Source organism: Hylobates moloch, unplaced genomic scaffold (genome assembly GCF_009828535.3).
Source record: "Hylobates moloch isolate HMO894 unplaced genomic scaffold, HMol_V3 SCAFFOLD_8, whole genome shotgun sequence".
Lineage (NCBI taxonomy): Eukaryota > Metazoa > Chordata > Mammalia > Primates > Hylobatidae > Hylobates > Hylobates moloch.
The window spans coordinates 80,207,734-80,221,769 of NW_026652283.1; the positions used below are offsets into that span (position 1 = coordinate 80,207,734).

The window sequence follows — 14,036 nt, forward strand, 5'->3', positions numbered from 1 at the left end:
GATATTTCAATTCTACCATATTCATATAGATGGATCTCACTCTTCATAACAATTATATCTATTTTGCTTAGAAAGGCTTTTCCCATTCTAAAATTATAAAAATGTTGTCCATGGCCAGGCGTGGTGGCTCATGCCTATAATCCTAGCACTTTGGGAGGCTGAGGCGGGTGGATCACGAGGTCAAGAGTTTGAGACCATCCTGGCCAACATGGTGAAAGCTTGTCTCTACTAGAAATATAAAATTTAGCTGGGTGTGGTGGTGTGCACCTGTAGTCCCAGCTACTCAGGAGGCTGAGGCAGGAGAATTGCTTGAACCTGGGAGGCAGAGGCTGCAGTGAGCCAAGATCGCACCACTGCACTTCAGCCTGGGTGACAGAGCGAAACTCCGTCTCAAAAAAAAAAAAAATGTCCATGTTTTCTTCCAGTTCTTTTTATAATTTAGTCACCAGACTAAACATATGAGGTAAAGTAGTATACAAGAGGCTTTGGTAATTCACTTTATTACTCTGGTCCTTAGTGTCCTCAGCTGAAGAACAAGCAGAGTTAGATTAGATGGCCACAGTGACCCTTCTGGCTGGGCAGGCTGACTGGGAAAATATTTAATGACCTCATCTGTGAAGGCACCAATTACATAACAACACAGACAGCACTTTCACACAGTATCTTTACTTCCCTATTCCCTGATGAGCGCAGTGAGTAGAGACTGAAAACTTGCAGAATGCACTGAGGTGGAGTTCAATGCTCTAGGATAGCTGGACTGGACCTGGTCATATGCTACAGGATTTGTCTGGTTCCTCTCTCAATGATTAATTTTCTGCTTCCCATCATTTCCTACCAAGAAAGAGAATTATTCTGGATAGGCTACTTGTGCCCATTTTCAAGAATGACCTGTCCTAATTCATATGATACTACTGTGTTTGTTACTGAGTCTTTTCTTTTTCTTTTTCTTTTTTGAGACAGAGTTTCGCTCTTGTCGCCCAGGCTGGAGTGCTATGGCGCAATCTCAGCTCACTGAAACCTCTGCCTCCCGGGTTCAAGTGATTCTCCTGCTGCCCAAGTAGCTGGGATTACAGGCCTGCACCAGCACGCCTGGCTAATTTTGTATTTTTTTTTTAGTAGAGATGGGTTTTCACCATATTGGTCAGACTGGTCTCAAACTCCTGACCTCAAGTGATCCACCTGCCTCAGCCTCCCAAAGTGCTGGGATTACAGGTGTGAGTCACTGTGCCTGGGCTTTTTTTTTTTTTTTTTTTTTTTTTTTTGAGACAGAGTCTGGCTCTATCTCCCAGGCTGGAGTGCAGTGGCAGGATCTTGGCTCACTGCAACCTCCCGCTCCTGGGTTCACGTCATTCTGCCTCAGCCTCCTGAGTAGCTGGGACTACAGGTGCTCGCCACCACGCCCAGCTAATTTTTTGTATTTTTAGTAGAGATGGGGTTTCACTGTGTTAGCCAAGATGTTCTTGATCTCCTGACCTCATGATCCGCCCGCCTCCGCCTCCCAAAGTGCTGGGATTACAGGCGTGAGCCACCACGCCTGGCCTTTTTTTTTTTTTTTGAGATGCAGTCTCACTCTATCGTCCAGGCTGGACTCTCACTCACACTCCAGCCTGGGGAACAAGAGTGAGAGTTCGTCTCGAAAAAAAGAAAAGAAAAGGAAAAGAAAATTAAGGAACAGATCCCTTTGCCTACTCTAAGCCAGATGCAGTTTTAGTTCTTTCTCTGCCTTGATCTTGTGTTGGGGCCTCAGGCACTTCCTTTCCCTTTTCTGGGATTTAAACGCCATACTTTTGCTGCAACCCTCCTTTTTTGTACTTTGCCCAGTTTTATTATTATTATTATTATTATTATTATTTGATACAGGGAGTTTCACTCTGTTGTTCAGGCTGGAGTACAGTGGCACGATCTCAGCTCACTGCAACCTCTGCCTCCCGGGTTCAAGCGATTCTCCTGCTTCAGCCTCCCAAGTAGCTGGGATTACAGGTGTCTGCCACCATGCCCAGCTAATTTTTTTTGTATTTTTAGTAGAGACGGGGTTTCGCCATTTTGGCCAGGCTGGTCTCGAACTCCTGACCTCAAGCGATCCTCCTGCCTTGGCCTCCCAAAGTGCTGGGATTATAGGCATGAGTCACTGCACCCGGCCCACCCAGTTTTAAATGTAAAACAAAAACAGAGTACTTTCCTTGGGTACTTATAAATGAGTTACTCTATCATGTTATACAAAGGAAGCATCCCTGATTTGCTTCTGCTGTCTGTCTTGCTACTTCTTGTGGGGTTAACAGTCTTAAGGCTTCCAGAACAAGTTTGTTGTTGTTGTTGTTGTTGACGGAGACTCGATCTGTCATCCAGGCTGGAGTGTAGTGGTGCCATCTCAGCTGACTGCCACCTCCACCTCCCAGATTCAAGCAATTCTTCTGCCTCAGCCTCCCGAGTAGCTGGGACTACAGGCGCCCACCACCACACCCAGCTAATTTTTGTATTTTTAGTAGAGATGGGGTTTCACCATATTGGACAGGCCAGACTTGAATTCCTGACCTCGTGATCTGCCCGCCTCGGCCTCCCAAAGTGCTAGGATTACAAGTGTGAGCCACTGTGCCCGGCCCCAGAACAAGTTTCTAAACAGATGCATAGTTGCCCTGTGTGTGGGATGCCCAGGTTGAAATCCAGCAGACAGTATAGTGCTTCTATGCAGACAGTTGGGGATTAATTTTTAGGCCACACAAAAGGCATTAATTTTTGTAAATTATGAGCAGTCCATCCCATGGCATTTGAATAAGCTGATTTCAACTTGTTTATAAAATAAACACACAGACAAATGCAAACAAGTGCAGATGCATAGTCATCAGCTCATCGTTTTGCTAGGAAACAGGTGCTTCTAGAGAGGTATTCACCTAAGGAGAACTGTATATTTGCTCTCTTCTCTTTATAGGGCAAGGGCCACGGTTTCATCTAAATGTAAACCACTAATTGGTGGAGCACAGGATTTTATAAACCACAAACTATAAGTAAAATTGAGAATGGGGCCGGGCGTGGTGGCTCACGCCTGTAATCCCAGCACTTTGGGAGGCTGAGGCGGGCAGATCATGAGGTCAGGAGATGGAGACCATCCTGGCTAACACAGTGAAACCCCGTCTCTACTAAAAATTTTAAAAATTAGCCGGCCATGGTGGCGGGCGCCTGTAGTCCCAAGCTACTTAAGAGGCTGAGGCAGGAGAATAGTGCGAACCCGGGAGGTGGAGCTTGCAGTGAGCCGAGATTGCGCCACTGCACTCCAGCCTGGGTGACAGAGTGAGACTCCGTTTCAAAAAAAAAAAAAAATACTGAGAATGGTGCTGTGATTCACAACACAGCTCTCACTGAAACCAAGGCAGCAAGAACAGCAGCAGGTACTACGGTATTTCTAACTCCTAAGGGGGCAGTCAGTGTCTATAGACAGCACAGGCAGCAATTTGAGACTCAAGGATGTTGCTGACTCACTTGAGGCAGTGAGATGAGAAACCTAGCAGAGGTACCTGCCCTGAGGCAGCATGGTTACCAGGTGGGGGATTAGTGCTTCACAAAAGGCATCATGGGACCAGAGCATTGTCACATAGAGGTGGGCCCCACTACCCAGCTTAGTGTGCTCCACATCTCTTCAGGACTAACCCTATATACCCATCCTCTCATCTGAAACCCTGTGAGGAACCTCACCACTGGAAATCAGGCTACGGTCAGAAAGTTCATGTTCATCATTCACCAGTGCCCTCTGCTGATACCTCAAACATGAGGCACTCACATGTCTTGGCCACAGTCTCCAAAGAATCCAAAATAGATTGGCTTCTTGAACTGAGATGTTCCTCAGACTTTTCCACAGACGTCTGCAACTAAGAAACCCAAAATTATGAAATAATTCACAGACTGTTGCCTTATTCTACTATCTTAGAGAATTGTCATTTCATGATAAATAGGGGTAGTTAAAATATTGCTATTCTACATTAACTAAAGCCAATACAATATAAATATTAAACTTCTTAAAATATAAGATGTTCTAACTCCTTGAAAAGTAGCTGTACTTACCCTGTGAATGCTTTCTCTAACATTAGAAACAAAGTTGTATAGAGTCTCACTAGAATAGGAGGGAAAAAAGAAAACAAATCTTTATGAAATATTGAAGTGATAAGTAACATAAATGATTCCATAAATATGGCAGATCTCTACCTAGCATAGCATCAAAACATTGCTTGATTAGATCTGAAGACTTGACCCTGAGAAACCTTAGTGCCCAGGAGGGAAAAAAAAAGAGAGTCCCAGCAGTTTGGGAGGCCAAGGCGGGTGGATCACGAGGTCAGGAGTTCAAGACCAGCCTGGCCAAGATAGTGAAACCCCGTCTCTACTAAAAATACAAAAATTAGCCGGGCATGGTGGTGGGCGCCTGTAATTCCGGCTACTGGGGAGGCTGAGACAGGAGAATTCCTTGAACCTGGGAGGCGGAGGTTGCAGTGAGCCAAGATCATGCCACTGCACTCCAGCCTGGGAGACACAGTGAGACTCCAACTCAAAATAAAATAAAAAGTTAAAAAAAAAAAAAAGAGAGAACACAGACTTCCTATGACAAATCGCATTTTTCTTTTTAAAATCCATACTCATATAGATATTTATATGTAAATATTAATATGAAAATATTCATTTCTAATGAAAAAGAAGCTATCACAGTTATTCCTCAACTATACATACTACTCTTTTTTTTTTTGAGACAGAGTCTCGCTCTGTCGCCCAGGCTGGAGTGCAGTGGCGTGATCTTGGCTCACTGCAAGCTCCACCTCCTGAATTCACGCCATTTTCCTGCCTCAGCCTCCCAAGTAGCTGGGACTACAAGCACCCACCACCACACCTGGCTAATTTTTTGAATTTTTAGTAGAGATGGGGTTTCACCGTGTTAGCAAGGATGGTCTCAATCTCCTGACCTCGTGATCTGCCCGCCTCGGCCTCCCAAAGTGCTGGGATTACAGCTGTGAGCCACACCGCGCCTGGCCACATCCAATTCTTAAAAAAAGACTGACACATGGGCTGGGCATGGTGGCTTACACCTGTAATCCCATCACTTTGGGAGGCTGAGGCCAGTGGATCACCTGAGGTCAGGAGTTTGAGACCAGCCTGGCCAACATGCTGAAACCCTGTCTCTACTAAAAATACAAAAATATTAGCCGGGCTTGGTGTCACGCGCCTGTGGTCCCAGCTACCTGGGAGACTGAGGCACTTGAATCGCTTGAACCCAGGTGGCAGAGGTTACAGTGAGCCAAGATCTTGCCACTATACTCCAGCCTGGGCAACAGAGTGAGACTCCATCTCAATAAACAAAACAAAATAAAAGCCAAAGAATTCATGCATTGTATGATGAAAACTCATGGACATGAACAGAAGATCAACAGACACTGGGGCCTAGTTGAGGTGAAGGGTGGAGGAGGGAAAGGATCAGAAAAAAAATAGCTATTGGGTACTATGCTTAGTACCTGGGTGATGAAATAATCTGTACAACAAACCTCTGTGACAAGAGTTTACCTATGTAACAAACCTGCACATATACCCCTGAACCTAAAATAAAAGTTTAAAAAAATTCAAAAAAAATTTTTGAATGTAAAATTTAAAAGATTTCATGCATTCTATTCATTTTTGTTGTTGTTTTGGTTTTTTGCTTGTTTGTTTGAGATGGAGTTTCACTCTTGTTGCCCAGACTGTAGTGCAATGGTGCAATCTAGGCTCCCTGCCACCTCCGCCTCCTGGGTTCAAGTGATTCTCCTGTCTCAGCCTCCTGAGTAGCTGGGATTACAGGCACCCGCCACCATGCCTGGCCGCATTCTATTCTAGACTCTAAAATAAATAATGTTGTCCAACTTCCTAATCCTGATCATCTGAAAAGAAAAATCAAGGGGCAAATGTTTAGGAAAAATAAGTGTAACATTACTTGAATATTACATTTCTCTTAGAAATCCTCTAGTTTTTATTTTTCAGAGAGAAAAAAATTGTGGTAGACTATATGCAAATCTACCACAAATCATATTGACAAGAAGGCAGTTAAGAATAACTAGGAGGCTGGGTATGATGGCTCATGCCTATAATCCCAGCACTTTGAGAGGTCGAGGTGGGAGGATTGCTTGAGCCCAGGAGTTCAAGACCATTCTGGACAACATAGTGAGACACTATCTCTGAAAAAAAAAAAAAATTAGGTGGGCATGGTAGTGTGTGCCTCTGATCGAAGCTACTTGGGAAGCTAAGGTGGGAAGACTGCGGTGGCTCATGCTTGTAATCCCAGCACTTTGGGAGGCCGAGGTGGGCAGATCACCTGAGGTCAGGAGTTCGTGACCAGCCTGGCCAACATGGCGAACCCCGTCTCTACTGAAAATACAAAAATGAGCTGGGCATGCTGGCATGCACTTGTGATCCCAGCTACTCGGAGGCTGTGGCAGGAGAATCATTTGAACCCAGGAGGCGGATGTTTCAGTGAGCTGAGATCGTGCCATTGCACTCCAGTCTGGATAAGAGTGAAACTCCGTCTCAGAAAAAAAAAAAATCATAAAATAAATAATAATAATAATAATGGCCAGGCACGGTGGCTCATGCCCATAATTCCAGCATTTTGGGAGGCTGAGGTGGGCGGATCAACTGAGGTCAGGAGTTTGTGACCAGCCTGGCCAACATGGTGAAACCCTGTCTCTACTAAAAATACAAAAATTAGCCAGGTGTGGTAGCAGGCGTCTGTAGTCCCAGCTACTCAGGAGGCTGAGGCAGGAGAATCGCTTGAACCCGGGAGGCAGAGGTTGCAGTGAGCCAAGATTGCGCCACTGCACTCCAGCCTGGCGACAGGGCAAGACTCTGTCAAAAAAAAAAAAAAAAAAAAATCAATCTATAATTCTCTCTCTCCCTCTTTCTCTTTCTCCCTCTTTCTCTGTGGGTCTGTGTGTGTGTCTGCGTGTGTGTGTGTGTGTGTGTGTGTGTGTGTAAGTCCTATGGTTTGGTTTCTCTGGAGAACTCTAATACATGCTATTATGCTAAAATTGAATTATTTAATTACTGACACTCTATGTCTTGTTTTGCTCAGAAAAGGTGAGTTCTGTCATCCATTTGAAAGGTTTACATACCTGTCACATTTGTCTTTTGCCCTTTTCTTTTTCTCCTCAAACTGTTCCAAGAGGCCTTTTGATTTTCCAACTGACAAAGGAGGAGGAAATAAACCTCCATCTTTTATATCTCCTCCGAACAGCTGGGGCTTTGTCTGGTACTTTGTGAAAATGCTAGGTTCACCCTGTTAAATGAAAAAAATATATAGCATTTCACACATAAAAATATTTAAAGCATTCACTATTTTCTGTACAATGCAGAGTCACATTTAAGTGCAAACCATATTGCTGTAACGTAACATAGCAAGTAGTATTTCCATTTTATTTTTGTATACACCAGAAAATTATATTTAAAATAAAGCAACTATTTTTATTAATATAGATTTTTGCCTTACCAGCCCAGAGAGATTTTAAATGTCAACTAAAATAGCTTAGAATCAATTGCATAAATTTAAAGGCAAGAACAGAGAACCATTTATGCTATTTCTGAGATGATGTGTTAAAGTTTTCATAATCATAATTTTAACTCAAATTGCTGTTGCTCAGCTGCTAGTGAACTAAACTCATATTGGTAAGTTTGATGTGGACTGGACAGTGGGCATGCTGACAAATGATGAGCCACTTTCTGCATTCTTTGGCAAAACTCTGAAACATTCAGGGAGGTCATTTATTCCTTCATATCACTAGATACCAATTTTTGTACTGAAATACTTATTTCAGAGCATACTTTACTAACTTAAAGCACTGACTGGCTGGGCACGGTGGCGCCCGCCTGTACTCCCAACACTTTGGGAGGCCAAGGTGGGTGGATCACAAGGTCAGGAGTTCGAGACCAGCCTGACCAACATGATGAAACCCCGTCACTACTAGAAATACAAAAATTGTTCGGGTGTGGTGGCTCGTGCCTGTAATCCCAGCACTTTGGGAGGCTGAGGCAGGCGGATCACCTGAGGTCAGGAGTTTGAGACCAGTCTGCTCAACATGGCGAAACCCTGTCTCTACTAAAATACAAAAAATTAGTCAGGCATGCTGGCAGGCGCCTGTAATACCAACTACTCAGGAGGCTGAGGCAGGAGAATCGCTTTAACACAGAAGGAGAAGGTTGCAGTGAGCCAAGATTGCGCCACTGCATTCCAGCCTGGGTGACAACAGCGAAACTCCGTCTCAAAACAAAAAGAAAAACAAAAATTAGCTGGGCGTGGTGGCATACAACTGTAATCACAGCTACTCAGGAGGCTGAGGCAGGAGAATCACTTGAACCCGGGAAGAGGAGGTTGCACTGAGCCAAGATCGTGCCACTATACTCCAGCCTGGGTGACAGAGTGCGACTCTGTCTCAAAAAAAAAAAAAAGAAAGAAAAAAAAAAGCACCAACTTAATCTTATTCGTTAAGTCCCTATTTGATGCATGTAAGTCTGTATATAAAACTTGAGACCAGGCTGGGCACAGTGGCTCACGCCTGTAATCCCAGCACTTTGGGAGGCCGAGGTGGGCGGATCACCTGAGGTTGGCAGTTCAAGACCAGCCTGACCAACATGGAGAAACCCCGTCTCTACTAAAAATACAAAATTAGCCAGGCATGGTGCGCATGCCTGTAATCCCAGCTACTCAGGAGACTGAGGCAGGAGAATTGCTTAAACCTGGAAGGCAGAGGTTGTGGTGAGCCAAGATCGTACCATTGCACTCCAGTCTGGGCAACCAGAGCAAAACTCCGTCTCAAAAAAAAAAAAAAAAAAACCTTGAGCCCAGGAGTTCAAACCAGTCTGAGCAACATGGCTAAACCCCAGCCCTACAAAAAATATAAAAATTAGCTGGTGCAGCTGGGCACGGGGGCTCACGCCTGTAATCCCAGAACTTTGGGAGGCTGAGGTGGGTGGGTCATGAGGTCAGGAGATTGAGACCATCCTGGCCGACATGGTGAAACCCTGTCTCTACTAAAAATACAAAAATTAGCTGGGTGTGGTGGCACACGCCCATAGTCCCATCTATTCGGGAGACTGAGGCAGGAGAATCGCTTGAACCCAGGAAGTGGAGGTTGTAGTTAGCCGAGATCGTGCCACTGCACTCCAGTCTGGCGACAGCGAGACTCCCTCTCAAAAAAAAAGAAAAAAATTAGCTGGGTGTGGCCGGGCATGGTGGCTCACACCTGTAATCCCAGCACTTTGGGAAGCCAACGCAGGTGGATCACTTGAGGTCAGGAGTTCGAGACCAGCCTAGCCAACATAGTGAAACCCTGTTTCTACTAAAAATACAAAAATTAGCCATGCATTGGGGCAGGTGCCTATAATCCCAGCCACTCAGGAGGCTGAGGCATGATAATTGCTTGCACCCAGGAGGCAGAGGTTGCAGTGAGCTGAGATCGCACTGAAGCAGGAGATGTAAAGAGAAAAACAAGTTTTCTCTTGCTGGGCTGACTCACTCCAAGACCTAGCAATAGGCAGCAGAGCTCTGGCAGGGCTTTGATAACACTATCTGCAAAACCAGAGCCCTCAAGGAATGTGCTCCAGAGTCCCCTCTCCTCCCATTCCCAGGCAAGGGTGGGAAGGCAGGTTTTTCTCTTTTCCCAACTTCCCCCTCCCCTTTGATAATCCTTCCTTAGTGATACTCAAGGTTACTTTACAGAGTTTTACAATTCCTGTTTCTCTTCTGTGCAACATGACAAGGTCACAAGACGAGCTTGAGTAAGATATGTACCAGATACAAAGCCTGCTTTAGTTTGATAAGTTCCTGTTTTCCTTCCAATGCAGCTGCAAGGTCACGAGCTATGCTGGGATGATGAAACCTGTCACTGTTTGATTAACTGCCTTTGTTCTGCTTCTGTATGCCCGCTTGCCTGCACTATATACTTCATGCCACCAAATTCCCGCCATGCCATTCAAACTGGCCAATCCTCTTTCAGAAATGTGTATAAAAGTCAAGCCCTGTTTTTGTTCAGGTCTCAGCCTTTTGGATGCGAATCTGCTGAGCTGGTGCACACCTTAATAAAATCCTCCTGTTTCACCCATTTGGTCTCTCTGGTCCTCTGACTCCTGCCACAGCACCACTGCACTACAGCCTGGGCAACAGAGGGAGACTCTGTCTCCAAAACAAAACAAAACAAAACAAAACAAAACAAAACAAAACACAACATTTAGTTATAGGTGCCTCCAAAATCAAAATCTTTTTGACTCACAAGAAAACACAGGTTGATCTCAAAGAACCAGGCTAGGCATGGTGGCTCACACCTGTAATCCCAGCACTTTGGGCAGCCGAGGTGAGCAGATCATCTGAGGTTAGGAGCTCAAGACCAGCCTGCCAACATGGAGAAATGCTGTCTCTACTAAAAACACAAAAATCGGCCATGTGTGGTGGCACACACCTATAATCCCAGCTACTAGGGAGGCTGAGGCAGGACAATTACTTGAACCTGGGAGGCGAAGGTTGCAGTGAACTGAGATCATGCCACTGGACCTCAGCCCAGGTGACAGAGCAAGACTCTGTCCCCCCCAAAAAAAAAAAAAGGAAAAGACAGGTTAATCTCAAAACATCAAGGATTCAAGAGACTCTGTTCCTCATTCTGGCCTTTACTCACTAACCTAGGCCTCAGAATCCTCATCTCCTTCTTCTTCAAGGACATAATGTAGTATAGTTGACTAAAGTATACAGATTACATGAAGTTTATTATTTAAAAATTCTCTCTAAAATAAAATTTATGTTATTTTATTTCTATTTTATGAAAACTATTTTTACTTATTAAATTCTCACAAACAATAGTATGACTAGCCTTAGGCAAATACATATACATATATATTTGCCTCTCCCTAGGAGTGGTCAAGGGATTGACACTATTTTATGACACTATTTTATGTTGCTTTGTAATAGAAGAAACTGCAAATATAAATGTTGCCATTTCAGACTATCAAGTCAAATGAGTCACTAATCAAGCACAAACCCCTTTAGGAGAGTAATCCTTACAGATGTACAATTCTAAAATATATTCCAACAGGATAAGTAATTTTTTTAAGGCTAGAAAATAAGTATTGGTTCTTGGGTTTTTTTGTTTTGTTTGTTTGGAGATGGAGTCATGCTCTATCTCCCAGGGTAGAGTTCAGTGGTTTGATCTTGGTGCACTGCAACCTCTACCTCCTGAGTTCAAGCGATTCTCTGCCTCAGCCTCCCGAGTAGCTGGGATTACAGGCGCCTGCCACCACACCCAGCTAATTTTTGTATTTTTAGTACAGGCGGGGTTTCACCATCTTGGCCAGGCTGGTCTTGAACTCCTGACCTCGTGATCCACCTGCCTCGGTCTCCCAAAGTGCTGGCATTACAGGCATGAGCCACCACACCTGGCCTTGTTTGTTTTTTTTTTGAGACAGGGTCTCACTCTGTCACCCAGGCAGGAGTACACTGGCAGAATCATGGGTCACTGCAGCCTTGACTTTCTGGGCTCAAGCAATCCTCCTGCCTCAGCCACCACACTCGGCTAATTTTTGTACTTTTGTAGAGATGAGGTTTTGCCATGTTGACCAGGCTGGTCTCAAACTCCTGGGCTCAAGGGATCCACTTGCCTCAGCCTCCCCAAGTGCAGGGATTACAGGTGTCAGCCATTGCACCTGGCCGGAATAAGTATTCTTTATAGTTTATCTCCATAATGACTGTGAAATGTGTGCAGATCAATTCTGGAAACCAGACTCACCTCCAGAGAATTCTGTTGTGACTGTTTTGAATGTCTCAAGTGGGCACCAAAGTCCAAGGGTGCTGATAGGGTTTCTGAATTTTCTGGACAGAACTGAGATCCAAAGAGGAACTGGGAATCACTGAGACTGGAATAATCATTTTGATTATTATTCCAGTTAGATGACTTCTTGTTCCTGAAATTTAGCAAAAAAAGTGTATCAAATGGACAAATATCCTGAACAAATGAAATCATAGTTCACAGCTGTCCATTTCAGAACATTTTGGGCAGAGTGATAGCTTGTTCTGACCTTCAAGTCCCCTGTATGTTGTCAGTACAATGAAACACAAGGAAATTCTGAATACCACATATTTTTATTACAATCTGGGAACAACCAGATGGAAACTCAAACAGAAAGGACTGACATCATCATTCTTTGTATAACAGCATTCTGGGCTACAACACCATATTGGAAATTACAGTTCATAAAATTGTAGAGATTAAAAGAATGTTATCATTTTATTTTATTGTTTTGAGACAGGGTCCTACTCTGTCGCCCAGGCTAGAGTGCAGTGGCATGAGCTCGGCTCACTGCAGCCTCAGCCTCCTGGGTAGCTAGGACTACAGGTATGTGCTACCACACCCGGCTAATTTTTGTATTTATAGTTGAGATGGGGTTTCACCATGTTGACCAGGCTGGTCTTGAACTCCTGACCTCAGGTGATCCACCCATCTCAGCCTCCCAAATTGCTGGGATTACAGGTGTGAGCCACCATGCAGGGCCAAGAAGGTTATCTTTTTTTTTTTTTTTTTTTTTTGAGACAGAGTCTCACCCTGTTGCCCAGGCTGGCATGCAGTGGTGCAATCTTGGCCCACTACAACCTCCACCTCCCAGGTTCAAGCCATTCTCCTGCCTCAGCCTCCTGAGTAGCTGGGATTACAGGCACCTGCCACCACATCTGGTCAATTTTTGTATTTTCAATAGAGACGGGGTTTCACCATGTTGGCCAGGCTGGTCTCTCGAACTCCTGACCTCAGGTGATCTGCTCACCTCAGGCTCCCAAAGTGCTGGGATGACAGTCATGAGCCATTGCACCTGGCCAAGAATGTTCTCTTTTTAAAAGATCAATCTGTTCATCATTAAAATAGATAAATAAAACAAGGTACATGCATTAGTTGATTCAGCAGCCAGAAGCATTAAGTTAGATTTATATATAATTGGCCGGGCGTGGTGGCTCACGTCTGTAATCCCAGCACTTTGGGAGGCCAAGGAGGGTGGATCATGAGGTCAGGAGATCGAGACCATCCTGGCTAACATGGTGAAACCCTGTCTCTACTAAAAAATACAAAAAACATTAGCCAGGCGTGATGGCGGGTGCCTGTAGTCTCAGCTACTTGGGAGGCTGAGATAGAAGAATGGCATGAACCCAGGAGGCGGAGCTTGTAGTCAGCCAAGTTTGCACCACTGCACTCCAGCTTGGGCAACAGAGCGAGACTCCTTAAAAAAAAAAAAGAGCTGGGCACGGTGGCTCACGCTTGTAATCCCAGCACTTTGGGAGGCCGAGGCGGGTGGATCACGAGGTCAGGAGATCGAGACCACGGTGAAACTTGGTCTCTACTAAAAATACAAAAAAATTAGCCGGGCGTGGTGGCGGGCGCCTGTAGTCCCAGCTACTCGGAGAGGCTGAGGCAGGAGAATGGCGTGAACCCGGGAGGCGGAGCTTGCAGTGAACCGAGATCGCGCCACTGCACTCCAGCCTGGGCGACAGAGCAAAACTCTGTCTCAAAAAAAAGATTGATATATAATCACATGGGATTTTGAGACTTCTCAAAAACATAGTTTTGAGTACAAGAAAAGGTAAAAATTGAATGAACTTGGCCAGGCACGGTGGCTCACGCCTCTAATCCTAGCACTTTGGGAAGCGAGGTGGGCAGATCACGAGGTTAGGAGTTCAAGGCCAGCCTGACCAACATGGTGAAACCCTGTCTCTACTAAAAATACAAAAATTAGCTGGGTATAGTGGCAGGCACCTGTAATCCCAGCTACTTGGGAGGCTGAGGCAGAAGAATCACTGGAACCTGGGAGGCAGAGGTTGCAGTGAGCCGAGATTGCACCACTGTACTCCAGCCTGGGTGATACAGTGAGACTGTCTCAAAAAAAAAAAAAAAAAAAGAATTAACTCTTATTACAGACCATTTATGTAAATTTTTAAACCTACATTATACACACCAAACAATTATGTAACTGAGTGTATAGAAAGTAATTGGAGGGTACACATTAATTCTAGAGTG

General features: G+C 44.8%; 1 protein-coding gene across 2 annotated transcripts in view; it reads right to left on the reverse strand.

Moving 5' to 3' along the window:
* Positions 1-515: 515 nt before the first annotated feature.
* The window catches only part of IHO1 (interactor of HORMAD1 1), a 43,715-nt gene continuing 30,194 nt past the window's right edge, over positions 516-14,036 (reverse strand). For both annotated transcript variants that reach the window (XR_009214441.1, XM_058442268.1), the window contains exons 3-7: positions 11,766-11,940; positions 7,113-7,276; positions 4,054-4,102; positions 3,773-3,860; positions 516-831 (exon numbers count right to left, since the gene is read on the reverse strand). Coding sequence is in view for 1 of the 2 variants with exons in the window: in XM_058442268.1 (XP_058298251.1) it covers positions 830-831; positions 3,773-3,860; positions 4,054-4,102; positions 7,113-7,276; positions 11,766-11,940 (478 nt within the window). In the remaining variant the exon portion in view is untranslated. The remainder of the gene's footprint in view (positions 832-3,772; positions 3,861-4,053; positions 4,103-7,112; positions 7,277-11,765; positions 11,941-14,036) is intronic.